The sequence below is a fragment of the Saccostrea echinata genome, unplaced genomic scaffold (genome assembly GCF_033153115.1).
Source record: "Saccostrea echinata isolate AGI-Se365-2 ecotype Australia unplaced genomic scaffold, CSIRO_AGI_Sech_v1 ptg000054l, whole genome shotgun sequence".
Taxonomy (NCBI): domain Eukaryota; kingdom Metazoa; phylum Mollusca; class Bivalvia; order Ostreida; family Ostreidae; genus Saccostrea; species Saccostrea echinata.
In genome coordinates this window covers 20,933,501-20,947,617 of record NW_026889803.1, presented here as the reverse complement: position 1 = coordinate 20,947,617, position 14,117 = coordinate 20,933,501, and the positions used below count along the sequence as shown (strand labels likewise).

Genomic DNA, 14,117 nt, shown 5'->3' with positions numbered 1-14,117 from the left:
TTCACTTATATTATAGGTGAATGAAATGTTGAAACATCTTTGAATCTTGGATAATCCTGTAGTTTGCTTATTTAGGGATCCACCATTTCATTCAGGGGGGGGGGGCAACTTTTTTCGAGTCAGATTATTTACTTTCATGCCAGTCAAGGACAGATAATTTTCCTTACTTTCCTCTTCAAGGGAAAAAAGTTTGACAAAAATGAGGAATTTGCCGAACTTCTTCAAATCTCTATTTCATAGGGGGGGGGGGGGGGTTTATAGCACCAGTCAAGGAGAAATTATTTATTTTCTTTCCAGCTGAGTCTAGATTATCTCTTTCCAAAATCTTAACCCCCCTCCCTTCAAATGGGTGTCTCCTAATATTGGCGTGTCATACGTGAAGTTGTGATCTATTTAACAATTGATCCGTTGAACTCCAGAAGCAATTTCTGTTTGGGGAGGGGGGCAAAACCTTACAAAAATTCTTGAGAATCCAAAAAAAAAAAAAAAGAAAAGAAAAGAAAAAGAAGAAAAGAAAAAAAAAATGGTTATCAGACTTGGGGGGGGGGGGGCAACCGTAAACTGTAAGTTTGTTTATTTATGCATAGCAATTCTAGAAAATTATTGAAGGGGGGGGGGGCATGTAAACATGGTAAAATTAAATAAGTTTTGTTTTCTATAGAAGAGCATATGTAAAGTGGCACAATTTTTTTTTTAAACCAAGTTAAAAAAAAAAACTTTTTAAAAATGTGCATATGACATGAATGCCCATCTCAGGGTTCATTAGTATTGCACCATAAATAGTGTATGAAGTTTGACGAAAATATCTTGAATAGTTTCTTTAAAACTGAGTTTTATACACAATAAATAGTAAAAAGCAAAGGTCATTGGGAAGGTCAAAGTAACAAAAAGGACACTGTTGATATAAGCACCGGTGCATAAGCTTACATAAAAATATCTCGAATGATTTCTTTGAAAGTGAGATAAATGCAAACTTCAGAAAAAAGAAGTCAAAGGGAAAGTTAAGGTCAAAAAATTTTGATGCAGTTCAATAGCACTCACCAAAATATATCACCATAAAATATCGATAAAAATATCTTGAATTGTTTTTTTAAACTGAGCTAAGCATAAATTTGAGAAAAGTGAGGTCAGGGTCAAAGGAAAGGTCAAGGTAAAAAATGATAATGCAAATGAATAGCTCTCATCACTATGTACATGTATAAGCATATAAAGTTTGAAAAAATATCTTGAATAGTTTCTGTGAAACTGAGCTAAACACAGTCAATGTCAAAGAAAAGGTCAAGGTCAATGTTGATGAAGTTCAATAGTTCTTACCAATATGTATCGTCATATAAGGCTTGATAAAAATATCTTGAAAAGTTTCTTTGAAACTGAGCTAAACACATATTTTGAAAAGTGACCATAAGGTCAAAGGAAAGACCAAGGTAAAAATTGTTGATGAAGTTGAAAAGCTCACATCAATATGTATCAGCATATAAGGTTTGATAAAAATATTATGAATAGTTTCTTTGAAACTGAGTTAAACCCAAAGTATGACAGAAAGACAGAAGGACGGAAAAACACTATATGTCACGGCCATATATATTCATGGCGAGGATTAAACTTGCTGATGCAAATGAATAACTCTCAGCAATATTTATCAGTATATGAAGTTTGATAAAAAAAAATATCTTAAATATTATAGTTTCTTTGAAATGGAGCTGAACACAAATTTAAGAAAAAGTGAGGACAAGGTCAAAGGAAAGGTCAAGGTCAAAAGTGATGATGAGTAAAATAAGTTAAAAAGCTTTCTCCAATATGTGTCAGCATATGAAGGCTAATAAAAATATCTTGAATAGTTTCTTTAATACTAAACTGAACAGAACCTACGGGCCTGATATCATTTTAAAATATCATGACTCTCCGAAATAGGGAACGTACGTCTTAGCCAATATAATTTTGGCGCATGCGTAGCGGATGTAGTTTTTTACAACATGGCCGAGTATGGGTAAGATAATTTACAAGACAGTTGAACAGATATATTTAAAATTTGTGTACTTTTCGTGCATAAATAACACGCTTCTAATTATAAACATTAAAGAAATGGTGTATCAAAATTGCTTCTTAATGCATTTTGATATTGTCACCATTGATTTCATACAAAACAATGCAACACGTGTTGCTCACTTCCAAGCAATGTTCAGAGAAAGGTTGCTTAATACGAATAGCACAGTGGTATCCTTCCGTTAATCAGCTTTTAACTGAATATTTTCATTAAACATAATTTTAAGAGTGTGTTATTTTTCAATTTGTGATCGTTAATATGTTTCTGCTTTCTTGTCATCATATTGTGAATACATTATTTTGAACGTAAAGCATTATGTTACAAACTTTGAAAATTTGCATATAGATTAATTCAGAGTTGTTTTTATATTTAGTACACATGCCAGTCATATTGTTTGTTTAATGTAAACTCAAGTGGTGATGAATGCAAGGTGTCTTGTTTAAAAATGTAGAAAGTGAATTCTATCTCTTTAGTAGTCTGGTAATTTTTGCTCTGTTGGTGAAATGATGTGCTGTAAAATCAGTTTCCAGGATGCTGTTTCCCTTGATAACAATTCAAAATTGATCAAACGCTCATCCATTTAGATGGTTTTATAGAATAAAATATATAATATGTTTTACGGTATGACCATGGGGGTCTATTAAGCTCACTATGAATTGGAATATCAGTCTGTCACTATGATAATGATAATTTGACTATCCTTGTTTCTCTAATTGGATCCTGAATTTTGGAGCTAGTTTGGTAGTTAGACAAAGTTTCCTTTAAGCTCATCTGGACCAAAGGTTGAAGTGATCTTTTCTGATTGTGGAGACTGAGTGTTCAGCCCTGTCTGCCTGCTGTGTGAACTTTTTCGACTTCTCCAGAGTTACTGGTCCAGTTTCAGCCAAACTTGCCACATAGCATCCTTGTGTGAAGGGGATTCAAGTTTGTTCAGATGAATTAAGATCCCAGCCTACTTTCAAGGGGGTGATAATTAAGAAAAAGTGAAAATTTGGTGGGATCCCACATTTGAATTTTTTTCTCAAGAATGAGTGGGTGAAAAAAGACAAACTTCAGAGTTTTTTTTCCTTATATAACTGGTACCGATAAACGGTACCATTCCCAATGCCAAAAAATGTTCATTTTTCCCAATTTTGAGACTAAAAATTCCCAATTCCACTGCCAAGCAACAGACTATAATGACATCGTATTTCTTTTTATATGAAACATTGTACAAGTTGACTAATTCTTTCACTTCCGCTTAAATCGAAAGTAGAGATTTGTCATAATATGGCTGGACCTGTGGTGTAGACAGCGTAGTGTCATACATTTTGACAAATTAAAAGCATGAAAATGCGAAAACAAGGGACATTAATATGAAAAACAATAAATACTTGTTGTTTATTCTTTAAAACATGTAGTAATAGGTAATGAGGTTGGAATAAACGCAGAATAGATTTCATTTGTTTAAATGACAGAAAATTCTCCTTTGTTCTACTTCGATGCTATTTTTCCCAATTAATGGATAGGATGGAGCTCGGATAAGGGGCCGGGGCTATATATCAGGATATATATTCTACATTGCTTCATAGTTGACATGATCATGGTATAATTTCATTCATTCAGCACAGATCTCGACCAGCTGTACAAAGGCTTTTAGATAAAATCATTAGTGTCAAATTTTCCAGTGTGTGAATTGTTGTTTTTACAGAAATGATTATGGGGATCGATACAGTGGTGGAGGAGGAGGTGGTGGTTATGGAGGACGTAGAGGAGGCAGAAACCAAGAAAAGAAACCATTACCCACGGAACCACCATTCACTTGTTATGTAGGGAATTTACCTCAAGGACTTGTCCAGGGCGACTTGGAAATTATATTTAAACACTTGCGGGTATGAAACTCTTGATAAATGATCAGTACTTGTAAAATTTTAAAGGTTGTTTAATTTTGATATTTAATTTTGAAGCTTTTCATAAATATATTTTCTAGGTTTGACTTCAAATTTGATTGAAGGAATTGTTTTTTCTGATTGAAATTTGGACTAAGGTTGTTTTAGTTTTGAAATCCTGATTAAATCATAATGACCATGATGTATAAAATGCATGAATATCTGTTATACACTATATGTTGAAGAGTGTCATACATGATATACTTTTTTCAGGTTCGTAGTGTACGTCTAGTCAGAGATAAAGAAACAGATAAATTTAAAGGTGGGTAAATGATTTTTTAAAAATATTTGTTATTACTAATTCATTGTATTCAGCACAAATCATCATTGACTACATTTATCTTGAGTGTGTTGCATCAGCTAATTTTTGTAACTCACAGATACAACATTGCTATAATAAAGGGAAAAAATTACATTTTCCCAATAAATAATTCAACATGATTTTATAATAATGAATGAAAAATGAAAGGCAACTTAACTAAAAGTGCTTTATATGACAGAAAACAATTTATTGGTGGTCTCTTTTTATAATAGTTTTAACAAATGAGATTTGTTGTATTAAGGACATTGGCAAGTCAAGGTTTTCCGGAGAAAGAAGGTTTAATACATGGGTTTTTTCACTTATAACATAGTGATTGAGAGTGATCTCCCGTGTAGAATTCTCTAAGCGGTGGAAACCAATAAAGCGTATGTTACAGAGGTAAACAAAAGCACGATTACTTCCTTCAACGGGTAGAATCATCTATACAGCAAGAAAGAAAAGTAGAAATGGCTTTGTTGTACATTGTATTCAGGGACAAAGAGCCAATAGGTCGTCATTTACGATAGTTGTGCTCAGTATGCTGGGAAGGGCAAATATGTGACATATGCTGAAAGGTAGGCCGACTGAGAACAGTTCTTAGCTAGGTCGTGTGAAGGAAGCAGCATTTAGTAACTACGAATAAAAAATAAAAATAAAACAATGCCAATATTTTTGTTACAATGTGTTTCAATCAATTAAGTCAACTACATGATAAAAACAATCAACCAGTCTCTTGATCAATTTTAACTGTTGAGGGAAGCAACTCAGAAATAATGATCGGTGCCGGTATATCCATGTTTTGTTCCGATATATAATTTTTAGCCATAATTTCTAGAAGTCATAGGAAATGAAGATACAATAATGTATATAATACAAAAACTGTATGAAATAAGTGGGTTTTGGAAAAATATTATGGTGAAAAATTATGTAGGTCCCTTTTATCAACATTTTACATAGGAAATGCATTGAGAAGTGTAAAAACATCGATTTCACAAAATCTAAAAAAGAAGGTTGGATTGGTAGGTTAAAAGGTCAAGAATATAGCCTATTTAGTACTTTTAAACCTACTCAAGAGTTCTTGAAAAATTCTATACGATAACCAGGAACCTTGCCAATGTCCTTAAAATGAATGCATTTAAAATGAAAGACAATTAGGCAAGTTGTACATAAAATATTTCTTAAGGAATATTGTGAAGACTTACCTACTCTGGAAAATTGAATGCACCCTTTGGGGCTATGAATGGTTGATTTAATGCACTATTTTTCATTCAATGAGACTATGGCGCATCCCTTCCCAATCAATTAAATGCATTGTTAAATATTCATATTGGCATATATTGTTGCAGTGGGTTTTACTGCAGTTTACCGCAATATACTGAAATACTGGTAATATTTCACATCCCTAATGTTAAGCATGCTTCCTGTGTTGTTTCTGAAAACTTTGCACTTAATTTGTATTGAGTTATTGAAGAATTTCATTTGCTTTCAGGATTCTCTTATGTAGAATTTGAAGACATTGACTCTTTAAAGGAAGCTCTCACTTATGATGGGGCAGTAAGTATTGTCATTCAAATTTTATAGCTAACCTGGTGTAAAAGTACATGTATGTATTCTTAGAAATCTGAGAAATGAATTCATAGCTTATCTACAAACTAAGTCATACTTCAGGGTTCAACATTAAGCACAAAACAAAATGGACTAGTTGGACTTTCAGAAAGGGAGATATATTGTGATCCAACTTAATTAAGTTCTAATCTGTTTTAAACAAAAATATAAAGGGCAACATTTCGTAAAGAAAAACCTAGCAGGAAGGATAACTCTGGTAGAATTTAACTTTTACAAGAAAATGAAATAGCAGCAAGACAGGCGAAATATTGATATGTATCATAATGATAGTGTATATAAATGTCTCATAGTCAACAAGCTATTATAGTACAAGAAAACAAGTAAAGATTTCCAAAATCAATCTTTTCACAATTATTTTTTTATCAGGATCGAAAAATGAAAGTGAAACCTGATCCAAACAAGAATAGCACACACATGGTTGAATCAGTTGTGTATTATATTTAGAAATCCTTAACTAATAGTTTTGCATCATTTTAACTTTGAAATTTTTTTACCTGATCAGTCAGGCTACTTGATGCAAAATAAACTAGACCAGACCAAACTTTTACTTGTCTGAGTCAGTCAGACGTCTTATTGTTGAGCCCTGTACTTGCACTTCTGAGAATAGTGGCTGTATTTTAGCTTGCATGGTGCCAAGGGCTGTTTTAAGTTCCTGACCAGTTTTTATGCCCCGCCATGAATATGGCCGGGGCATATAGTGTTTGTCATGTCCGTCTTCCGTCCTTCCGTCCTTCTGTCCTTCCGTCTGTCCTTCCGTCACACTTTGCGTTTAGCTCTGTTCAAAGCTCAGTTTCAAAGAAACTATCCAAGATATTTTTATCAAACTTCATATGCTGATAGATATTGATGAGGGCTATGCAACTGCATCAACATTTTTTGACCTTGACCTTTCCTTTGACCTTGACCTCACTTTTCTTAAATTAGTGTTTAGCTCAGTTTTAAAGAAACCATTCATAATATTTTCATCAAACTTCATATGTTGATACATACTGATGTAAGCTATTCAATTGCATCAACATTTTTTTGACCTTGACCTTTATTTTGACCTTGACCGCACTTTTCTTAAATTAATGTTTAGCTCTGTTTTAATGAAACCATTCAAAATATTTTTAACAAACTTAATATGCTGATACATACTGATGAGAGCTATTCAACTGCATCAATATTTTTTACCTTGACCTTTCCTTTGACCTTGACCTCACTTTTCTTAAATAAGTTTTTAGCTCAGTTTTAAAGATACCATTCAAGATAGTGTTATCAAACTTCATATGCTGATACATACTGATGAGAGCTATTCAACTGCATCAATATTTTTTTACCTTGACCTTTCCTTTGACCTTGACCTTACTTTTCTTAAATTAGTGTTTAGCTCAGTTTTAAAGAAACCATTCATAATATTTTCATCAAACTTCATATGCTAATACATACTGATGTAACCTTTTCAACTGCATCAACATTTTTTGACCTTGACCTTTCCTTTGACCTTGACCTCACTTTTCTTAAATTAGTGTCAAACTTCATATGCTGATACATACTGATGAGAGCTATTCAACTGCATCAATATTTTTTGACCTTGACCTTTCCTTTGACCTTGACCTCACTTTTCTTAAACTAGTGTTTAGCTCAGTTTTAAAGAAACCATTCATAATATTTTCATCAAACTTCATATGCTAATACATACTGATGTAACCTTTTCAACTGCATCAACGTTTTTTGACCTTGACCTTTCCTTTGACCTTGACCTCACTTTTCTTAAATTAGTGTCAAACTTCATATGCTGATACATACTGATGAGAGCTTTTCAACTGCATCAATATTTTTTGACCTTGACCTTTCCTTTGACCTTGACCTCACTTTTCTTAAATTAGTGTTTAGCTCAGTTTTAAAGAAACCATTCATAATATTTTCATCAAACTTCATATGCTAATACATACTGATGTAACCTTTTCAACTACATCAACATTTTTTGATCTTGACCTTTCCTTTGATCTTGACCTCACTTTTCTTAAATTAGTTTCTGAATCAAACGTCATATGCTGATACATACTGATGTAAGCTATTCAACTGCAGCAATATTTTTTGACCTTGACCTTTCCTTTGACCTTGACCTCACTTTTCTCAATTTGTGTTAAAATGTTGCATTACTAATATACCGTTGGCGGGGCATTCATGTCCTATGGACATATTTCTAGTTATTTCTTAAACACAAAACCTGTGAATTGATGTTGTTCTTTTTTTTTTTTTTTACAGTTATTTGAAGATAAAAATATCCGTGTTGATGTAGCAGAGGGTAGAAATAAAGACAAAGGTCAAGGATTCCAAGGCAACCGAGGAAGAGACAGAGGTATGTAATGGCAGAAGTCCGGAATAAAGATCAATTAAATTACTTTTCATGCCCCCTTGTTTCAAAATAGGGGAAGAAGGGGGCATTTCTATAACCTTATAAGAAAGCTGAAAATGAATTCTGGAATTAGCATGGATTTGCAATATTCCGACTATAGATGTAAGGTTAAACTCAGCATTTAAATGACTGGTTAAGAACAAAGTTCAGGCTTATAGCTTATTTTATGATATATGCAAAACCAAACCTGACCACAATTTATTTTTGAATGCTTTTTGCCCGATGCATTGGAATCTGTATCTGTTAATTTTAAATTTTACATTTAAGTTTATCAGGAAGACGAGAATAAGCTCATTCCCAACTTATCACATAATGCAAGGCAAACCTCTGAACATGTTCAGTTTCAAAGTAAAGGAAAGATACATGTATAAAAAAAAAAGTTTATTAAGAAAAAATGTTTTCTTTTCCAAATACTACAGGAGGATACCGAGGTCGAGGGGGCCGTGGTGGTCGAGGTGGCTACCAGGACCGAGGAGGTGACAACTGGGGAGGTGACCGGGGATACTCTGACCGTGGGAGCTATAACAGGGGAGGTTATCGTGGTGACTATGGAGGTGGCAGGGGTCGCCAGGATGGATTTGGTGGTAGGAATCAGGATGGTTTTGGTGGAAGAAACCATGATGGTTTCAGTGGTCGCTCCAGGCAAAGACAGAATAGTGGACCTTCAGAAGAACTAAGGGAGCCATCACCAGGTGAGTTGCAGAACTAGAAATGTTTTGTAGACATCTTTTTGGTGTAGTGAATTTTATCTCCAAGAACTCTGAAACAGTTCTTTCATTATATACATCAAATTGAACATTTTGGATCAGAGGTTGAAGTCTGTGCAAAATATTGAAAAACAGCTTAAATTTTTGGCCATTTGTGAAGAAATTTTTAGGACTTGAGGATAATGATGCAAATCATGACGTCATATCACTGGACTAGTGAGAAAATTATATCATTTTAATAGATATGCAGTCACCAAGGGTTCAAGTGAAATTTAATGGGTTTTTTTCAAATAAATCTGAGCAGTTTTGATTTTTCAGAAATTCACAGGGTCAGTAAGGCTCTAAGTGAACCTTGATCTTTCTTATATCTGTTAAGTTCCCAACATATTTTAAAGCCGCGGGGAATGAAAATCACTTTACTGTAAGCATCAATTTATTATAAGCTTGTTTGCTATAAGCGTGTTTTACTGTATTATGAAAAATGAATGCATAGGAGGTATTCATTTAATAGGAAATTGGAGGTCTGAATTCACGAACTGTTATACAATAATGTTTTGTTCATTGCAGAGAGTGCAGCACAGCGCCCAAAATTAAAACTTTTACCACGTAGTGTTAAAGAACCTGCAAATGCAGCAGCTCCTGGGTCTAGAAATGCCAGTATATTTGGCACTGGGAAACCCAGAGATGCAACAAATGATGCTGATGTTCCTACTGATCGCAGTCGTACGACAAGTGAAAACAGCAACCATTAGCTATAAACAGAAATCATTAACCAATTGTTTGTAAATATTGTAAATTTCTTGTGTACAGAATCACTCGATACATGTAAATTTTTTGAAATTTTGAGAAAATTCTTAAATATTTCCAACATAATATAAATTCTGAAGTTAAGACTTGCGATTTCAACAGACTTGAAATAGTATGAAGACAGATTCACTCCATTTCTTGTACTACTATCCTAAATTAAAAATCTCCCTGTGTGAAAATAGCTCTTGCATCCAACATCTGAGACTGAACCTCTGCTTCTAGTTGAACTATACCATTAGCAGTTGGATTGTACTTGTTGTTAACTTATATATTTGATATTGGATGAAATATTTCAATTATTGTGACTGTAAAGCTGACATGACCTGTTTTACAAGGGATGAAGTATCCATGGGATGAAGTATCCTCACCTCGCTTTTTTCTCACTATATATGTGAACAATAAGAATTGATTTTGTTAATGGATTGTGTTGCATACATTTTGTTTCAAGGAGAATAATCTGTTTTAAGGGATAACTAAATTTGTTTGAATTTCTTTTTAATTTTGTTAATTAGTTTAAAATTAAATAGAAATTTAATTGCAGAAAAATATATTTTAGTGAGCAGAGATTTGCTCTGCCTCAATAATCAATTTGATATTCATTCAATGATATTTTTCAGTGTGCCACAAAACATTTACACAATAAAAAGAACCCTCTTCTCCTGCTCTCTCATCTTTCTCATGTAACAGTAGGGGCCATAAGTATTTGAGAACAAAATACCCCTCCCCAACACCTAATATAGACATCTAGGTCATTTTTGGTGTAGTTTTTCCTAAATTATTTTTTCTATGTGTGGGGGTGCAAAGGGGTATCCAGTTCCCAAGGACCTATGGTCAAAGGTACATGTACATGTATTGCTTATACTTTTGTTTTTAAGTGCATGTACATGGATATCAATTGAAATTGAACTGTGTTTGTTTTCATGAATTTCTGTGTGTGTGTTTGACATATCTGTTTCCCATAGTTACAAGGATCCATTTATATTAAAATTTCATTGTGAAAGATTCCGAGCAATATGTAGAATTGTTTTACTGACGTTACCAGACATATGAATACATAAATTTTCGGACACGTACATGTCTTACTTTTAATCCTTTTTTGTTGCGAAAGGTTGTAAGAAAAGAGGAAAAAATTCTAAGCTACATGTATATTATTTATTATTTGTTTATTTTTACTGTGCAACTGTCTTGTGGAATATACATGTACATTTTGTAGTATATTGAAGCTATTGACTTTTTTTAGAACTGTTTTCACGTTTTCTGACCTTAAATGTACTTGAACTTGTTTGCTTAATTATTCGTAGTTTTTCTTAAATTCCTTTTGGAAAAAATATTTCTTAATTTGAAAAAACAAAAATCCTCCTGTGTTAAGCATATTGATTTAGCATAACAGTGCATATATATCATAAGTACAGTTTAGATAATTAGATTCAAAACTTCTTGTATATTGTTTAATGAAAAATTGGTTATTTAAAGCACATCTTCTTTTGATTAAATTGTGTTTTATCAACACAGCTGAGAAATTTTCAATAGCAGTTGTAGATTGTAATGTTTTTATTCTTGATATATTAGCATTTTTTGGCAGATTGAAGTAAAAACTTGATGTTAAATATTTAAATACATGTATGTAACAATTCTATTTTTATCAATTTAATTATGATAAAAAATTGATGATTTTTTTTTTATAATGTGTTAAAATTATGTGTATGATCACATTGAGATGAGGAAACTTGTTTTTACTTGTGAGATATGGCATACATGGTGCTCATTTGTGTGTGCTGATGTACATATCTCTTGTCCATTATAGTGTCTGTGAATATATATATATACCCATTATACCATTGTGATGTCATGCATTGGTGTTACAATTTTTTTGTACATTGAAGTTTAAACCATGATGTACATGAAGCAGAATTAAAACATTGAAAGAAAACATTGTATCTGTAAATATATACTTGTAAAGTACACAGAACTATCAACTTTATCAAAACCATTCATGCTTTTACTGGGTTAAAGTACTACTTGTGCAAAAGTTTTCTGAGGCATGGTCCTTATCTTCTAACTTATCTTTTCATTAATAATTTTTATGCCCCAACATGAATATGACTAGGGCATATACTGTTTGTCATGTCTCTTCCATCCTTCTGTCCTCCCATCACACTTTACTTACTTACTTACTGCCCGTGACGCCTTTGGCGTATAGGGCAGTCATCACACTTAAGCTCAGTTTCAAAGAAACTCTTGAAGGTATTTGTATAAAATTTCATCTGCTGATACATTTTGATGGGAGTTATATTCAACTGAATTAGCATTTTTTGACCTTGACACCATTTTTCAAAATGTGTGTATAGCTCATTTTCAAAGAAATCAGTTTTTGATTTTGATGAACGGTATTCGTTGACTAAAATAAAAATTTCTCTGAAATTCCTTTAAAATGCTACTCCTCCTACAGTTTTAATCTGATTTCAATATAACTTGGCACACAAGTAGACTACACTTAGATACATAATTCAGTGCATCAGTTTTTGATTTTCTTGAATGGTCTTGCCATGTGACTAAAAATAGAAATTTTGGTGAAATACTTTCACCAGGCTACTCCTCCAACAGTTTTAGTCTGATTGCAATAAATCTTGCCACAAAGAGACTTAACCAAGGATCAGTATTCTATTTATTGCTGTTGCATAGTTTCAAGTGCAAGTGCTTCTTTTCCTTTGTTTTAAGTACAAATCAATAGAGCTACAGTCTCATCAGAGACTTCTGGTTATCAAACTTCATTTGATGATATATTTTAGTAGTGCTATTGAATTGCATCAAATTTTATATTACCTTGACCTTTCCTTTGACCTTGACCTCACTTTTCTTAAATTTGCATTTAGCTGAGTTTCAAAGAAATTATTTGTTATCTCCATAATATATTACGTTCAAGGTATTTTTATGTAAGCTTATGCACTAAAACATAATTTGGTGAGAATTCATCAACTGTGTCCATTTTTTTTACCTTGACCTTCCCAATGACCTTTGACTTTACTATTCATTGTGTCTAAAACTAAGTTTTAAAGAAACTATTCAAGATATTTTCATCAAACTTCATACACTAATACAAGTTTTCATGTTACATTACTAATGAACCCTGGGCAGGGCATTCATGTCCTATGGACTTATTTCTAGTTTAATGCTTCCATAATCTGAGATTTGCAAGCATATAGTTTTTGATCTTTCCATCTTTCTGTTTGTCTGAAAAACTTTTACCTTGCCCATAACTTTTGAATGGTTGGTGTTAAAGCTTTCATATTTCACACATATGCATTCCTTGTGTCAAGACCTTTCACTGGGTACCAATATTTTTGATCTTGTGACATTGACCTTGGAATTTCAACTATATTTTTTTAGCCATATTAACTTCTGAACAGTTGGTGCTTTCATAATTCATGTGACATGACCTTTTTGGGGGATACGGCCATGAGCTGCCATATGGGGGTATCGGTGTAAATTCACAAACACATATGAATGCTATATGCAAATAGTGTATTATGGAGGGGGGAGTGAAGTATTATAATATTAAAATAAATATACAGTTTTTGAAATTACATGTATATGGAATGTTTCATTTACAATGCAGGCATGATGGATGCACATTGAGGTTATGGAAAACGTGGGCAATTTTGAGTGGTCTGTGAAAGTTGAGATTATAGACTTATAAATATATTAATGGTGTTCATTTTACTTTTTTTTAGCTCACCTGAGCTGAAAGCTCAAGTGAGCTTTTCTGATCATATTTTGTCTGGCGTCCGTCTGTCTTGTCTGTCTGTAAACTTTTCACATTTTGACTTCTTCTCACTGGGCCAATTTCAACCAAAGATGCCACAAAGCATCCTTGGGTGAAGGGGATTCAAGTTTTTTTTCAAATGAAGGGCCCACACCCTCTTTCAAGGGGAGATAATGAAGAATTGGTGAAAATGTTTTGTCATCTTTTAAAAATCTTCTTCTCAAGAACCATTGGGCCAGAAAATTTGAAACTTATATGAAATCTTCATTACGTAGTGTAGATTTAAATTTGTTCCATTATCATGACCCCCAGGGAAAGGGTGGGGCCACAATGGGGGATCAAAGTTTTACATAGGAATATCTTTGAAAGAAATTTAAAAATCTTCTTATCATGAACAACAAATTTAGCCATGATTAGTCATATTGATATGGAAGCATCCTCAGATAGTATAGATTCAAGTTTGCACAATTCATGAACCCTGGGGTAGGTTGAGGCCACAATGGGGGATCAAAGTTTTACATAGAAATATATAGAAAAAAA

The 14,117-nt window shown here is 33.0% G+C and overlaps 1 protein-coding gene across 1 annotated transcript; it reads left to right on the top strand.

Annotated features, from left to right (window-relative positions):
* The first annotated feature begins 1,942 nt into the window (after window positions 1-1,942).
* LOC133205343 (eukaryotic translation initiation factor 4H-like) lies at window positions 1,943-11,744 on the top strand. The gene is made up of 7 exons (XM_061341134.1): window positions 1,943-1,987; window positions 3,735-3,915; window positions 4,186-4,234; window positions 5,763-5,827; window positions 8,150-8,243; window positions 8,720-8,992; window positions 9,575-11,744. Exons 1-7 carry the CDS (start codon window positions 1,974-1,976, stop codon window positions 9,757-9,759), a joined length of 861 nt encoding a protein of 286 aa, XP_061197118.1. The 5' UTR covers window positions 1,943-1,973; the 3' UTR covers window positions 9,760-11,744.
* Window positions 11,745-14,117: the final 2,373 nt, after the last annotated feature.